Raw genomic sequence first — 16611 nt, 5'->3', positions numbered from 1 at the left:
TGTTATACGTGGATTATTATAAGCTTTTCTCCTACGACCGCTACGTAATTTATAATCAAATTCTTGGTCGTGTTGTTTCAATTTCAGCAGCCGAACGATGACTGTGGCATCAAAGTGTGGTTAGAGGTCAAGTGAGGCATGAAAGAAGTGCAGTCTAATCGGTGCTTCTACATACGCTGCCATTCCGGCTCTTGAGGAAGGCTGGCTTCAGCACTGTAGTGAATTAAAACGATGAAGCAGCAATTATGTCGCAGTTTTTCCATGGTTCAAGTGACCTATGACCTCTCCTTGACGTCGCAGCCATCGTTCGGTTGTTGGAACCGAAACCGAAACAGTCTGAAGAAGCGGTCGTAGGCATATACCACATAGTGATTCCTCCATGTATCTTCCACATCATCATAGAGGAGAAAACATGCTACCAAAATTAGGTGTCTATACTCCTTTAAGGCTGACCTAAAAAAATGAAGCTTTTATATAAGCATCCACAGCTGTTGAGCATGTCCCCCACATTCATAATATATCCCTAACTCCTAATTAACTGTGGATCGTAGATTCTCGCATTTTATGGAAAGTATACTGCATCTTTAAAACGCAGCTTTGCTCATCACACAGAGCGATCCTGGCACACCTCCTGGGCAAGATAGCAGTCAAAGCATGGGTAAATTTGCAGGAAGGATGTTGAACGAATGCACCCACTACAGCAACGGATTCAAGAAGAAATACCAGCTGGTGGTGCATCTCCGAATCCATACCGGCGATCGCCCATACCATTGTGACGACTGTGGTAGCAGCTCTGCACAAAAGGCCGACCTGGAGTCTTACCAGTGCACTCACAGTGGGGAACGTCCTTACATTTGCAACCACTGTGGCAGGAGCTTTGCACAGTCAAACACCTTAGTGAAACACCAGTGCACTCACACAGTCGAGTGCCCTTACTGCTGTGAGCATTGTGGCAGCAGCTTTCCATTAAAGAGTAACCTAGTGGCACACATCTGTACCCACACGGGCGAAAAATCGTTCAAGTGCCAGCTATATCCCGTGACCTTTACAGGATGCTCGGGGCTTGTGAGGCACGAGGGATCCCATAAGGGTGAAAAGCCCTTCCAGTGTGACTTGTGCCAGAAGGCATTCAGCCGGAGGGAGTATTCGAAAAACCACATGGAGACGAGACACAACGAATAGCAGCGGTCCGTTATGGCCTCCAGTCAGTATCTTTTGTTAGCTGCCATTTTGTGTAAAAGCTAATGAGATTCCAGCTGAATACCCTATGACCCCTATGTTGGTAGCTACATTTGTAAGTTTTGTTCATCTTGACAAACTTGTCAGAAAATGACATTTCTTGTAACTATAGACAGCATATACAAACAGTCATGCTGACATATATAGTGCATGCGCCTACTGTTACGTTCATTATAAATTAACAAATTCATATCACTGCCCCCATAATTGACAACATGATGTTAAAATGTGCTCCTGTGATTATCTTTGTGTGTTTATTCCAGCAGTTTTAGTGGCTGGAGTGAGTGTGGACAAAAATGTGTTCAGCCTCTAACTGATGTGTCTTGTTTTAGTTTGCAGGTTTTAAGAGCTGCAAGGGTCATGATTTCTGAAATAAAAAATACCATGATTGGTGTCTGCGAAAAAAATTGTCATCTTGTAGTGCACTGTAAAGCTCGTAATTTGGTTAATTGTGTCAAATTGCTCAGTTCACATGAGTATTTTATTACAGTTGCCTTTGCAAAATGTTTAATGCATTCTGGCTGTTTCTAAGACTCGCTTCTTTGACATGTGGTGCATTAAAATTGAATTGCAGTGCAGTTCTTCAAAAAGCTGCTGTTTCTCTTTTTTGCCGTAATTTTACTTCGAGCATCCACAGACATCATTATGCCTCGCATCCAGCAAAGAATTTCCACCATCACTCTCGTCAGCACTCAGTGCTCTTCTCCAGAACAAAGCCATTCTCTGATGGCATTGCATTACCAACGGCACAACAATATCTGGTAGTTTTCTTGGTTGCTTTGTAGAAAAGTTTAAACCTTTCATTTTCTCAACCACCATGCATTTACGTGCTATTCATACATCCATTCTAATAAAAAATGTTGAACTTTCTTGCTAAATTCAAATTAAATAACCCACTTTTTTGTGTTGCATATATTGTGCAGTCCTCCCCGTCCCAGTCAAAAAAAACCATTGGAACCAATTGGGCATTCCAAATGGAACGAAGTGGACATTCCCATTGGTTCCAATTGGATTTCCCAATTTGAACCAATTGGTTCCAGTGGTGTTTTTGGACTCCCGACCAATTGGACTCAACTGGACTAGCCAATTGGACCCATTAGGTCAGGCAGTTATTTCACCCAGAAAATATTCACAAAATATGTTATGTTCATTGAGAGAGGTAGCTAAATGTTTGAATAATATGCTCTAGAATCTTGGACAAATATTTCTACAACTGAACATATAACATGCAAAAGGAAAACTCATTTATGAGGACAGCAGGGAGATGTCGTGCCTAGTGCCAATCAACATTGTTCTACGGAATTGAGATTAACAGTTTTTATGGAAATCAAAGTCAACAGGCACAAATACATCACACGCAAGCAAGATTTAGGCACTAGTAGCATATATTAGCTCAATATGTACATCCAGAGAACATACTTCTGCTCCAACTTATATACCCCATTTGTGAGGCTCTCATGCTGGGGCCAGTGGCGCTTGCCCACTGAGCGCAGTTATTTAATTTAATTTCAGCTGCAGTGGTGGTGCATGATGAGTACAATTTAGTAGGTTAAGCTGCTGATAGCTCTTATTATAGGAACCATATTGGTTCTACCTTGTTTGTCAAAAATGCAAACATTTATTGGAAAAATTGGGTGCAGTTGGGCGGTCAAATTGGATGTAATGGGTAAGACCAATTGGGCCCACCAATTGGAAACCTAAATGGTCCAATTGGATAGTCTAATTGGACCATGGTACAATTGGATAGTTCAACTGGACCATCCAATTGGAACCAATTGGAAACTCAACTAGTCCAATTGGAACCATTTGGAAATCCAATTGGTTCCAATGGTTTTTTTGACTGGGGTGCCTTGCACTTATTACATGAAACTCAAGCGCACTTGCGCTGCACGTGCTGCCTGCTCCTTTGCAGCTACTTCTTTGTGGGTAGCTCCACGAGGCATATACTGGAGTGCCAGTCTGATTCATTTCATTCAAAGAATATAAAATGTATGCTCATGCTACCATCTTTTATTTGCCTGAGGATGTTCAGCCTCACTGTTACAGCCAAGGTTGAATTTCGATGGAGGCTAAATTGTAGAGGCGTCTGTACTGTGCGATGTCAGTGCACGTTAAACGACGTTAAAGAACCCCAGGTGGTCGAAGTTTCCGGAGCTCTTCACTACTGCGTCCAGTCGCTTTGGGACGTTAAACTGCCATAAATCGCAAAACCATTCACTTAGGTTCAAGTATACGACATATACAGGGTGTCCCACCTAAGACTTTGCACAATTTTTAAATATAGGCTTTTTGAGTTGGAACCCTTTTTTCAGCGTTGCACTGTCAGGAGAAAAACACGACGGTTAGCGGGCAGTGCCGCGGGACGGAGCGCTCGCGCTAGGCCAGTTGCCAAGGCTGACAAGGGACGATTTTGTTCTGGTTTGGTACCCATCGGATAAGAGCTGGCGCACTAATAGCACTAATAAACCGTCGTACGTACAAGTTAAGCCGGATAAAATTCAAAGCCTGCAAGGATTGCGATCCGCCGAATGCGATATCGAAACCAAGAGCAAACAGTGTCCAGTTTCGGTCATTCTCTCGCTGCGCTGGATGGTCACGACTGCGGCCAGTTTCCAATCAACTATACCTTCTGCGCGAGTGAAACTTTGCAGCCTCACTTGGTCCTCATAATGTTTATTCGTATTTAAAATGAGCCCACGCCAACCATGCAGGCAAGATGTAATGATGGCGATAGCTGCATCGCGAGCGGCATCAACAATCGCACCGTGTGTTGCCAGTCATAGAGTTTCTTACTATTCTATGTTGCCAGTTGTGTCAGTTCGTCAATGCTTTACATTTTCGTGTTTGTGTGTTGTCAGTCCGTGAGAAGTAGAAGCCATGAAGAAGGAAATCTATGCGCATACAGAGCAAGGATAACTTCATTGCAGCCCGGTGAACGTCACTTTTGCATGTGAAAACATGGTCCGTCTTTTTGCGCACATGTCCAAATGTCACCGCGCAGTCACGAAATATTCGGGATTGCTTGTTAACGCCTTACCTAACATGAAAGCCGGAGAAGTGTATAACCGCAATACCGGACAAATTTGCTCCAGTTATTGCTTTAAACCTGGTATTTCAACACTTGCATCTGCGGGCAAGTAAACGCAACATGCGGCAGGGTTGTAACTGACGTTAACCTATCTAAATTCATTACGTGTGTCTTCTGCCATAACCGTGTCACTCACTCGTTCGAAAGTGAGATTTCCGTGCTTAATTTCTCGTAGCGGGCTTTAGCACAGACAGTACGTTCGTGGCGATCGATGTATGCGTTCTTCTGTGTCCGTTATCACGTGGAAAATGCTATCGTTAGTTCTTTCGGTGTTATGTATGAAAAGTGTTCACGGTGCACTGCGGTGACTTGTGCAAGCTGGTGAACCATATCCCAATGGCGGTACCTGTAGCCAGCAGCCTACGCCGAAAACTGCTTCAAAAAACCGCCACTAGTTACTGCGACTCACCGGGCTTTTTTTTTCTATGTACAGGTCGTCCCTCTCTGCATGTTGGCATGGCATGCAAGTATTAAATCCTTTTTTCAGTTCCTAATAGCCGCCACCCAGGAATGAAAAGTGCATGTTACCCTAGCATTGCACTGTATGGCCTGCTTTAAAATACAAGACTGCCTGCATTATTGAACAATGCTGGTGTCGTTTGTCGTTTTTTTTTTTTGTGTGTGTGTGTTCTCATTTTGCAGGCATTGGAGGAGCCAGGGGAAGAACATTCCAGAGGAACTGCTGGCAACTGATGCAGACTCATAGCTTGACGCTCCTTTCCTGTAAAACAATGTATTGAGGGACGTGTATTTGTACCACACACCAAGATATCTCCCCTAGATAAATAGATAACTATTGGCATCCGCTTTGTATCAAGCCTGTGGTGAGTGCTACCTCGCCTAGTGAGCTAAAGTGGTTCACTGTTTTATTTTTCTACAGTCCCTTCCTTATTTGTAAGCTCTGAATCCACGTCTGTTTTTTTCCCTATTCAGGGTTATTTTTTTGTATTCTGAGCTATATTCCTTCAATTTCTGTGATGTTTTTTGCATTTTTTTTTCTGATCATTCTTAGAATCTGGTAACTCATTAGCCATTATTGTGTGTTTTTGTAAGAGTTCCTTGCAAGTTACGCACTAGCTCCTCTAGGCTCACAAATTGTCCTGCCTTTCCTAGGTGTCGTAATGCCTCTTCTTCTAGCCATCATTTTATTTATTTCATATCTGCTTTTTTGTCAGTTATTTGGCAAAATATTTGTGCTTGGCAGTCTCAGATGAAAAGATTGTATAAAAGTAAGACAGGAGTTGTCTTTGCAGTGCAGTTGGATATTCAGCTTGTAACTGGAGCTGAGGAAATTTTTTTCTGGTTGAGCAAGTCTTATGGTTTGTCATGCACGTTTCTTACTTGCCAAATTGAAAATACTCTATTAGTCACCATAGTAGCGCAGTGGTTATGGCGCTCAGCTGCTGCCGCTAAAAACACGGGTTCAATCCCAGCCGAGGCTATCGCGTTTCTGTGGCGGCGAAATGCTAGAGGCCTGTGTACTGTGCAATGTCAGTGAATGTTAAATAACTCCAGGTGGTTAAAATTATCCTGAGCCATCCTCTGCGGTGCCCCTCATAGCCTGAGTCGTTTTACGGACGTTAAACCTTTAAAACCAAACCAAAATACTCTTGAATTTGGTTTGGTTGGTTGGTTGTCATCTATCAGTGTTGCCATATTTTTATGTTTAATCATACCTCTAAAGTGACAATGGAGAGCATCTTCCTGACCTACGTACTGTGTTGTCATATGTCACGATGGCGACTTTATGCAACATGAGAGACGTCATGTGGCGTCAAAAGTCGAAATGTTTTTGTCGTTAAGCACAGGGTCGCATTGTAAGCTTCCAGTCTGGCAGCAGCATGGTTTCAAAACCTTAATGTTGGAAGCCCCAGTTGTCCCCTGAGATCCCTGCAGCTGCATACGTGGCCAGAGAGCATGACCAGCTTCTGATCATTCATGATAAGTGAGAACTATGAGATAGCATTTGATACTTCTGCAAAGCTGGCAGCAACAATGTATCAGTATTCAAAGTTTATTTCACAGCTTCATATCTCTCCATGGTCGGTAATCTAGTCATACTTTTCTGCCACATATGTATGTGTGCGTGTAACCTCCCATGACCAGTAACTTCTCACGAGGAAAGCATTAACTTAAATGCCTCCTGCCATGGCGGGCAGTTTGATCACAATCTGGTGGGCAGGTTGTGATAACACTGCAGGTCACGTGACTTAGCTGGCTCATCTGCCACATACTTTGCTTCTCTGGAGATTATTCATGGATTTTTCACTCACGGCCAACGACGCCATTAACAGTGCTGGTTTTTCTGCGACACTCGCTCCTTAGCAGTATCCTGTTAACAAATCGCAGTTCAAGCATCCACAGCATGTGGTGGCGGACTGACCACATCAGTCAGATCCCTAGTGGTATGGAATATGCTTTTACTTCGCGTTCAACAGTTTCGTCAGTGCACATAGGTACGCTATGTTGCGGTCTGCCGGAATGTAGTCCTCCGAGGAAACAGCTGGCCAGCAACGCATCAGTGACACGTTGCCACAAATCTCCATGCGTCCGATCACGTGTGTTTTCTAGAACTTCATCTGTTGTCCATATGCCCATGCAGCGACTTAAGTAGCGCAGCCCACATGGCACAGACTGTATCAGCTGCACTGTCCGCTCTCTGACGCTGCCTGCGTGTGGTAGCAGCAGAAAAAAATGGGGCGGCAGACTGGGCAGTCGAAGTGTATCACGTGACCAATATGGTCAACAAGGCGTTCAAACTTCTCAAATCACTGCTGTTTTTTTATTATTTTGTTTCTAGATGTTTGCCATTAGGCATGATGAGAAAGGGAGAGAAAGTTAGAAGAAAGAGCGTAAACAAGCCTCGCTTAAGAAGTGGTAAAAGTTCTCGATAAAGCGATTATCATGTGTCCACTTGCAATAGTCGCCTGCAATGTCCCATCGCAGTCCTACCTTCCTTAGGAAGCATCGCCTCACGGAGGCTGTAGCCATGGGGAGCAGGTTTGCTTGCAACAGTTTCCCTTTCTCGCGCTTCTTTTTCGACTTTGAATGCTGCCCATTCGGCGAGCGCACAGGCCCTTGTAGGCCGTCAACTTATGGTTTCAAAGCTGCCTTTTTATTTCTCTGTAAGGTCGACATGCTCTTTCCGGGGCGGTCTCGCGAGGGCTGAGATGCTCTTCGATCTCCGCGCTTACTGGAAGCGCGACCTCTTCATATTCGGGGGTATTAACGGCACCTCCTTTTTTGCTACAACCGAGTGATGCGGCCAAAGTTGTATCTGAAACATACTGCCATTGCCCAAGGCATACTTTGACGGTGGCACTGCACTTGTTCATACCAAGCAAGTGTTTGCTGTATCTGTGGCAGTTATAAGTGGGCTCTACTGTATTGCACATGCATCAAGCCACAGACACAAGCAGATGCTTTTAAAACAGGCAGGTTGTTGCTGCATAATATGTGCTCTATATACAAAGCATATCAACAATCCTTTGTGGCTTTGGAGATTCTTGCTTAGTTTACTGTGCTCTGTTTCGATCATCAGACATGAAGGCCAGTATTACGAGGTCAAGGTAAAACGTGCCTGAGGAACAACCTTCGAAAGCAATGTACTGCTGCGAGCACGGGCAGAACCTTACTTTCACTTATTTAAATCTGCAAAGTTGAGTTCACAAGAATCCATCTGGCTCTGCAAAGAGAACTAGCCCGACCAGCTGGGCCGAAATGACAAGCATTGTAAAAGATACCACAACTGTGATTGCATTTTAGCTGGTGGAAAACATCAGTTTCAACTTTTTTTACTCGCAGTTCACAGTACATTGCAAGTTGCTCTTCTTTTTTCCTATACATATCGTTTCACATTTTGTGTCTAGAGAAGAGAGGCTACAGAAAGTGTTGTTAAATGTGCTTTTTGTGCATTGCCGTCTACACAAAAGCGCACATATTCCGATGCCTGTGGCATTCGTGTTCATTCTAAAGTGACACTCCTTTGCTCTCTGTTATTTTGCAGGCCATTTCCGAAATGCCAATGCATGCAAGGTTCGAGAGGAAGAAACCTTCAATACCACGCCAGCCAGCCTTTGATGACTCCATTGCTTCATGTTCTTAACCTGGAAAATTGCATGTGCAGTGATTTCAGTGCATTGTGTCTGTTCACAAAGTGGATTGGACATAGTTTTGATGTAATTGCTTGAATTACAGGGATCTTAATAGTGAGGAGAATGGGCATCACCCTCAAAACCAAAGTTTTGTCTAGTGAACTCGTTTTGTAAACACTATAATGCCTTCCACAGAAATGACAACAGGCTTGCTTTAAGGAGAAGGAAAGAGGGTATAATGGGTGGCTGCTTAGTTGTCTCTCCAGTTGTTACTGATGTTTGGTAGGTACCAGGTTCTTTTTGCTCGTTTTCACTTGATAGTGGTTGAGCAGAAATCATTGGTGTGCAGTGTTTCAACAGTTCTCAGTGAAATTCCCATTTCAGTCGTAGTATTAACAGATCACCTGACCTCGTACAGCAGTCGAACGCAGCCCGTGACCTATGTACTCTTGCGGTGTGCACTCAGTAGTAGAAGTATTAGAGTCACGATATTTGGTCACTCAAAATCAAGCACCAAGAGAGGATTATGCCTGTCGTGCAAGGGCCCGTGGTCTTGCAGCTATCTTAGACAAGCCAGGCACTCCACATAAAAAAAGGGGTAGATAGAGGAGGATACTGAATGGCCGTCTTGCATTCCACGAAAATGAATGAAATTGGAATAGGTTTGTGGGCAGTTATAACATTCTGGGGATTTTGCTTATTTTTGGAAGATAGGCTTTGCATCGAAACAAAACTGCGCGAAGAAGACGGGACAAAAGAAAGGCACGAATACACACACACAAAGCGCAGGCTTTGCATGTCAATTTGTCAATTAACTTTGTGACTTGGAAAATTGTGAAAAATAAGCAGCTGGTGCTCATCTTAAATAAAGGAGATGCATTGGTTCCAAACCATTATGCTCGGTTAAAGATACAAAAGGCACAAAATGACGCCTTTATTTTTGGTGCAAAGTGGGGTGAACCTGACTCCATTCTATTATTCAGAGATAACAGCAAGATGTCTGCAACTGAAGTGACGGTCATTGTGAAAGACGATGTGTGAGGTCTCGGGAAAGGGAACAAAATGTAATTATGCTGGACATTGTGGTTGCTCTGATAAGTGTGCAAATTGATTGTTTCACTTATACCATATTCTTTCATGTTTTAAGAATAAAACAGAAAAATCAAGGGTGAATATTGCATGCGTTGAAATAATTTGCTTTTTTGTTCATGTTTATTTGCCACATCAACTTTATATTGATTCTTGTGCTGTATAGCCGCAGAGATTTTCAAATGCTTGCTTACGTCATTCAGTGAGATTCCACCACATTGCTTTCCTGCTTTTCTGCTAATTGTGGCTTTATGAACATCGGGGCTCTGTAAAACCCCTGCTCTCAGTATTGTGTGACGAATTCTACATGGTATCGTATTTGCCGCCGTTCGCTGGCTTATAGGCATTTTTATGGCTTTGCCGAAGAGTATGCTATGATTCCCTGTGGTTGGTCGCACGTGACTGACCTCACTTTGTCATGTGCGAAGCATTCCTGACTCTGTCCAAGCTATGTTTGTTGCTGTGTGCATTTAGCCTGCATTCTGACATCTTCCATTCCATTTTGAGGCTCTTTTAAGAGCAGGTGATGTTTGGCTGTACTGGGTGTATTGTGACAATGTTTTATTTTAGTTTTCTAATACGTTATGCTGTTCTCGCGCATGGACTTTGATTCATCATCATTGTATTGGCCTGAATTATTCTTGAGGAGGGAATTCTTTTATTATAATGTGAAACCATTTGAGAAAGATTTCTTGCGCAGTGTTTCTGTACAGCTTTGTGCTCTATGTATGCTTTACCCTGTTGCCCATGGCAACACAAGGTTTACCAGACTTGCGTCCAGAGTGCGTCCAAGACGCACTCTGTTTTTTTCTTTCCTTTTTTGGTTTTGCCGGAGTGAGGTCCTTACATGTGTCAGGTCTTCATGCCTCACAAAATGCCTGTAAAACTGATTTAGTGTTTCTATGATTCTGCTCAGAATGATGCAGTTGGTGATGATATTGCATCATTCTGAAAGTGCCTTGAGCCATGGCCCTCTTTAGCCAAAGCTGCCCTTTCACCATCTCACTTATTGTCGTCATCAGCTTTCACTCTCATTACAATTTTTCATCCCATATCGGATGCGTTGGCCTTACACGAGTAAATATGTCATGCTCTAACTGCACTCGACACAAGTAGTGTGCAGTTTCAGATGTGCTTCTACTGATTTGGTTGATGGCACTCTTGGATCTGCTGCAGGGGAAACGCTGTGTTGGACATGTTGGCCACACTTGTGGGCAGCTGTAATCTTGGCTGCATGCAAGCCTCCTGACAATTTTTGACCAGTTGCCAGCCTCTGAAACTTTTTCTTCTGTGTGCGGTACAAAAGGTGTAAGAGGTGTACAGAAAAAACAAAAAATCCTGTACCAGTGTGTTCTGTCTGTAGTCATAAATGGCACTCGTTAGTTCTTATGCCTGCTTAGGCAGACTTGTACAGTCCTTCCCATGAAGCCAGTTACTGTGCAAGCGAGCAGGTCTATGAAATGGCTGTTGATTTGCTTGCAACAGGTTTCTGATTTTTTTTGGTAACTGTGAATTTTTTTATGAGCATAATTATATCTTCTCATCTGCGTGCAGAATTGAAAGTTTGGAACTAGATTGTTGTTAAGCCTGTCCTACTGAATTTACCCGACCCAACACAACGCTTGCATGAGATGGTATTCCATTTTCACCGTCTCATCCACATAACACCATGTGAGTTGTTGCACATGTAACCCTGTGTCTTATAGATGCAACCTGTCTTTCACTTGCAGGCTTGACCACCAGAGGCCGCAAATACGATCGATTTTCTGGACAGAACTCATCAGGTTAGAATCTGCAGTTTTTCTCCGTAAATCCATTTCTGAAGGTTGTCTTTCAAAGAGCAGTATGAAGGATACAGAAACTTCAGTTCATAAAACTGTGGTGAATTAAGATGATATTTGCCTTTGATATTCTGGAACGCTGCTTTCCATAATATATGAACTATGGCCAGGCTCTCACGAACCTGTGGGTTCTAGGCATTGATGCAAGGACTTGTGCAGGGTTCCAAGGCCTCATCAGGTTTTTAGCCTTTAGCTTCCTCTTATACCCTGTCTAGGGAGCAAATAAAGAAAACAAAAATGGCAGTGTGCTGTGTTCTAAAGACAGTGTTGCAACTCAGGTAGCGTGGTTGAGCCGGAGAGGGACAAGGGAAGTCGGAGACGAGGATACGAGATAGACGGGGAGAACTTTATACAAGTAAATTACATTGTGTACAAGCAGCAACTGAGAGTGTCTTGGTAAAAGAGTCTCGATGAGACAAGGAGCTACTTGGCCGTACTCAGTACCGAGTTTTATTGGGTTTTCTTTCCCTGAAATCCCTAGATGGAGGCTGGGGCTGCTGAGGAAGGTGTGTCCTGAAAAGTTCACTGTGGCGCTCATTACACACTCTCCCATTAGGGAACACGCCTCTGTCACGTGTTGAGATTGAGAGAAAGATGCCCTCTACGTCGTGCGGGCGCCAGAATGTCGGCGAGTGGCGTTCCCACACTTTACATGTGGTCGCACGTGCAGCGCCCAGGCTACGTGCAAGTCCATGCGGGGTAGGGAAAACGCTCGCTGTCAGCTTCTTGGAAGACGGTTGCCGCTGTCAAACTTGATGACTGGACCCAGCTGACCCCCTGGCCCCTCGAGAGCGTCAAGTATTGCCGGCCTTGGCAGCTAACTTCGTTCTGTAGATGAAGGTGCACAGCAGAGCAGTGTTGGCTACTTTCGGGGTGGATTTCTTCCGTCGCTTCCGTGGATAATCCGGGAGTTGACCCCGTGTGCCCTTAGTGACTCATCGGCATTCCGCTGCAGCCGCGCCGGTTTTCCCACACGATGAAGGCAAAGCGTAACAGACTGCCCCGCCGGGAGAAGGAGATCTCAATGGACGGGGTACTGCATCCGCTGTTCGGAGGGATGTCGCCCGAGGATGCTGTTAAACGGAGTCGGTCGTCTCTCGGCGCTTCTTGAGCCCAGCGCACCCAGAAGGCTTCCTTCGCACGTTCAGGTTCACAAAGGACACTGCAAAGTGACTTCGAAGTGACTCGTTCTCCGCTAGCGTTACAACTGCGCCGAAAACCCAACCGCTCAGTCAGTAAGCACGATACAATCCCCACTAAGCAATGCCAGGCTCTTTCCCTCTTACGCAGCCATTTAATCCCTTAGAGTAGTCTGCCAGCACTTAGAAAGTGCCCACAAATTGGCACATTACACTAGAAAACACGTCTCACCTTGAAATACTAAATAAGAACAATATGTTCGAAATCCTATATCAGGACTCATTGGCATTTCGCTGCAGCCATGCCGGTTTTCCCACACAACGAAGGAGCAGCATAACAGCTAACTGCCGTTTATGTTGTTATTAAGGCCATTTAAGTGGGCTTAGGACACCGCCTGTCATGATGTCAGTGATGCAAGTGCTTTGGATGTATTTCAATGGCTACCCTATTTTGTTGGAAAGGACATTTTTTACAGCTGAAATGTTTTCAGCGGCTTGCAAAATTCATTCTAGGGATATCTTTCTTCAGGCCTGAATTCTCCTTAAGGTCGCCCTATTGATTAAAACTTTTCATAAACATCCGCAGCTGTTGACAAATATGCCCTCCTCATTGATCTTTATTTCCCTAGCTCCAGGTGAGCTGTGCGACGTTGGTTCCTGCGTTTGATTCAAAGTATTCTGCCTTTATAACACAGGTTCAGTGATCACACAGAGTGACCGTGGCGCACCTCCTGTGCAAGATTCAACCAGTGAAAGGCACCCTGTGAGCCACTGCAAGGAGTCTCCTTCTGGCATGGGTAACCACCGGGGTAAACCCACAGGAAATAAGCTGCACAAATGCACCCACTGCAACAAGGCATTCAAAAAAAGATCCAAGCTAGTCTCACATTTCAGAGTCCATAGCGGCGAGCGTCCATACCATTGTAACGACTGTGGAAACAGCTTTGCACAAAAGGACTACCTAAACATACACCAGCGCACTCACACTGGTGAACGTCCTTACCTTTGTGACCACTGCGGTAGCAGCTTTGCACACCAGAGCACCTTAGTGCAACACCAGCGCATTCACACAGGCGAGCATCCTTACCATTGTGACCATTGTGATCGCAGCTTTAGACACAAGTGCAATCTAGAAGCACACCGTCGCACCCACACAGGCGAGCGTCCTTACCATTGTGGCTATTGTGGTGACAGCTTTGCACAAGCTGTCACCCTAAAGAGACATGAGCGCACTCACACGGGTGAGCGACCTTACCGTTGTGACCAATGTGGTAGCAGTTTTGCACTAAAGATCCATCTGAAGGCACACCAGCTCACTCACACTGGGGAACGTCCTTACCATTGCGACCACTGTGGCAGCAGCTTTACATTGAAGAGTAACCTGGTGGCACACATCCGTACCCACACGGGTGAAAAGCCGTATCAGTGCCAGCTATGCCCCATGGCCTTTTTACAACGTGCAAATCTCACGAGTCATGTTAGATCTCATAAGGGCGAAAAGCCCTTCCAGTGCGACTTGTGCCAGAAGACATTCACTCGGGGGTCAACTTTGAAACTTCACAAAAAGACTATCCACAAAGAATAGCAGCGGTTTCTGATCCCCATAGTCAATGTTTTCCTAGCTACCTTTTTATGTGCATGCTAACGAGATTCTAGCTGAATTCCGTATGAAAGGTGTTGATAGCTAACCTTCATCTTTCTTTACATTTGTCAGTTTTGTTCACTTTTTCGAAGTTTTCAGAAAAAACATTTGTTGTTCCCTTAGACTAGACACACACTCGCTGTAAGTCTTTCCTGAACACGGAGAGTAAGCCTGGTATGCTTGTAAACTCGCATGAATGGAAATGAAATCACGGTCATACGTGGATGGCATCACTTCTTGTGGGAGGGAGACTTTCAAAAACTTTGTGCCCAGTATTAGAGAGCGATTTAGCATACCGGAGACGTAATAGCATAGGCGTATACTGGTTTACCGCAAACTGACTGCGCACTCGCAGTGGCATGGGTGCAGCCAAGCGGTGTCACTGCCCGTATGAAGCCGGTGTTCAGTAAACCACCAGTCTACATCTACGCTACCACATCTCCGCTACGCTAAATTTCTCTATTGCTGGTGCCATTTGTCTGCCTGCCTCAGTGAAGAGATTTGGGGAAGTAGAACGTGCACAACAATTCTTTTTATTCATGCAGTCTGAATGGGCATATCTTTGTGATGTTCATTGTAAATTCACTTATTAATAATATTGAACCTATTTCTGTTTGTATGACAACACAGCAAAACCTGCTCCTGTGCTAATCTTTGCGTGTTTATTCCAGCATTGCTAATAGCAGGAATGAGTGGGGAAAGGCAGGTGTCCAACCTCATATTGATGTGTCTTGTATTAGTCTGCAGGTTTTATAACAGTTCTCTGTACTTCGGTATGAAAGCCAACAAAAAGAGTTCACTAACATCTACATCACCATTTCTCAGACCGCCGCCGCGGTGGCTCAGTGGCTATGGTGCTCGGCTGCTGGCCCGAAAGACGCGGGTTCGATCCCGGTCGCGGCGGCTGAATTTCTTTGGAGGAGAAATTCGAGGCCCGTGTACTGTGCAATGTCAGTGCACGTTAAAGAACCCCAGGTGGTCGAAATTTCCGGAGCCCTCCACTACGGCGTCTCTCATAGCCTTAGTCGCTTTGGGACGTTAAACCCCATAAACCAACCAACCAACCATTTCTCAGACCGCTATCTCTGCTGGATATAAATGGCATAATATTTGTGGAGCATTATGTCCACGCCATTTTTAACCTGTTCTGGCTGTGAGAATATCAGGTGTTTGTGACCATTTCATTTTGTGCTAGCTTCTTTGTTGTGTTACTTGAAAAAGCCTTAATTTTTTACGTAAGGTGTTCAGGATAACAAGCTGAAGGGTTCTTGGCTGCTGAAAACAAAAAATACTGTGATTGGTGCCTATGAAAAACATTCCTATTTTGTAGTGTATTGTAACGCTCGTAATTTGGGTAATTTTTGTGAAGTTGCTTAGGGCACATAAGTATTTTATTCCAGTTTCCGTTACACATTGTTGAATACATTCTGGCTGTTTTTAAGGTGTTCATGATAACTAGTTGCAAGGGTCGTGGCTGCCTTAACAAAAAGTGCTTTGATTGGTGCCAATGAAAAACATTGTTATTTTGTAGTGTATTTTAAAGTTGGTAATTTAGGTTTGTTGTGTGAAATTGCACATGAGTGTTTTATTACATTTGCCGTTACAAAATGTTGAATACATTGTGGCTGTTTGTAAAAGTTACTTGACGTATTGTGCATTAAATTCAGAAGCAGTGCAGTTCTTTTGTTAGCCTGTTTCTTCAAATAGCTGATGTTTCCTTTTTTTAGCGTTATGCCTCGAGCATCCACAGACATCATTGTTCCCTGCATCCAGGAAAAAAATTTTTATCGTCACTTACTTCAGCACTTGGTTCTGATCCCCACAGCAAGTCTGTCCTATCTAATGGCATTGCATTTTCTGTGACACAACAATGGGTAGTAGTTTGGTCGGTTGCTTTGGAGAAAACTTTAAACCTCTCTTTTTCTCAGTCACTGTGCATTTACATGCCGTTACATGCATCGATTCTGATTAAAATCATTGAGCAACGTTTTCGGTGAATTCAAATTAAATTGCCCCCGCTTTTCTTTGTTGCACGTTGTGAAATCCTTTCCATGTCTTGCACTCGCATTCTTTGAAGCTCAAGTACAGTTAACCCTTATACGCCTCTCATCCTATATGTAGAACACCGCTTTTCTTGTGCAGGAACTCAGTTTATTCTGCAAAAGCTCGCACCTGCTGACGTAGGTTCAAGAGGGTCTAAAATTTTCCTATGCAAGGATCCCATTGCGTTCGTTGAGTCTTTTGCGTTGCATGCATCCTGAAAGATCGCACTGTATTCTATGGAGGCCAGTTTGAAGTTCGGCCCATATTGACTACATTGTAATTCTGCAAGAAAAACATATTTTTGCATTCTTATATGGGAACTACCACATGTGACGAGAAATGCAATTATAGTTGATGTAAAATGTTTGAAGAGTTAGCACACTTAACAAGTGGTGGTGACTCGGTGGTTATGGTGCTTCTCTGCTGACCCAGGAGA

General features: G+C 44.1%; 2 protein-coding genes across 5 annotated transcripts in view; both read left to right on the top strand.

Annotated features, from left to right (window-relative positions):
- LOC149329287 (uncharacterized) overlaps positions 1–16611 on the top strand; it is an 83341-nt gene that overhangs the window by 18049 nt on the left and 48681 nt on the right. The gene's annotated exons all lie outside the window — the stretch shown is intronic.
- Positions 2942–15813, top strand: LOC149329288 (uncharacterized). 2 transcript variants are annotated; one of them, XM_089561933.1, is made up of 2 exons: positions 2942–4200; positions 4761–15813. In XM_089561933.1, the coding sequence occupies exon 2, from the start codon at positions 13284–13286 to the stop codon at positions 14073–14075; it is 792 nt and encodes a 263-aa protein (XP_089418059.1). In that variant the 5' UTR covers positions 2942–4200; positions 4761–13283; the 3' UTR covers positions 14076–15813. The 2 variants fall into 2 exon arrangements, with proteins under 2 accessions (XP_089418059.1, XP_089418058.1); XM_089561932.1 differs by having other exon boundaries at positions 2942–11294; positions 13186–15813.

This window comes from Amblyomma mixtum, chromosome 9 (assembly GCF_055824585.1).
Source record: "Amblyomma mixtum isolate Tamu chromosome 9, ASM5582458v1, whole genome shotgun sequence".
NCBI classification, from domain to species: Eukaryota; Metazoa; Arthropoda; class Arachnida; order Ixodida; family Ixodidae; genus Amblyomma; species Amblyomma mixtum.
Note: the sequence above shows the minus strand (reverse complement) of the source record. Positions and strands in the feature narration are given on the sequence as shown.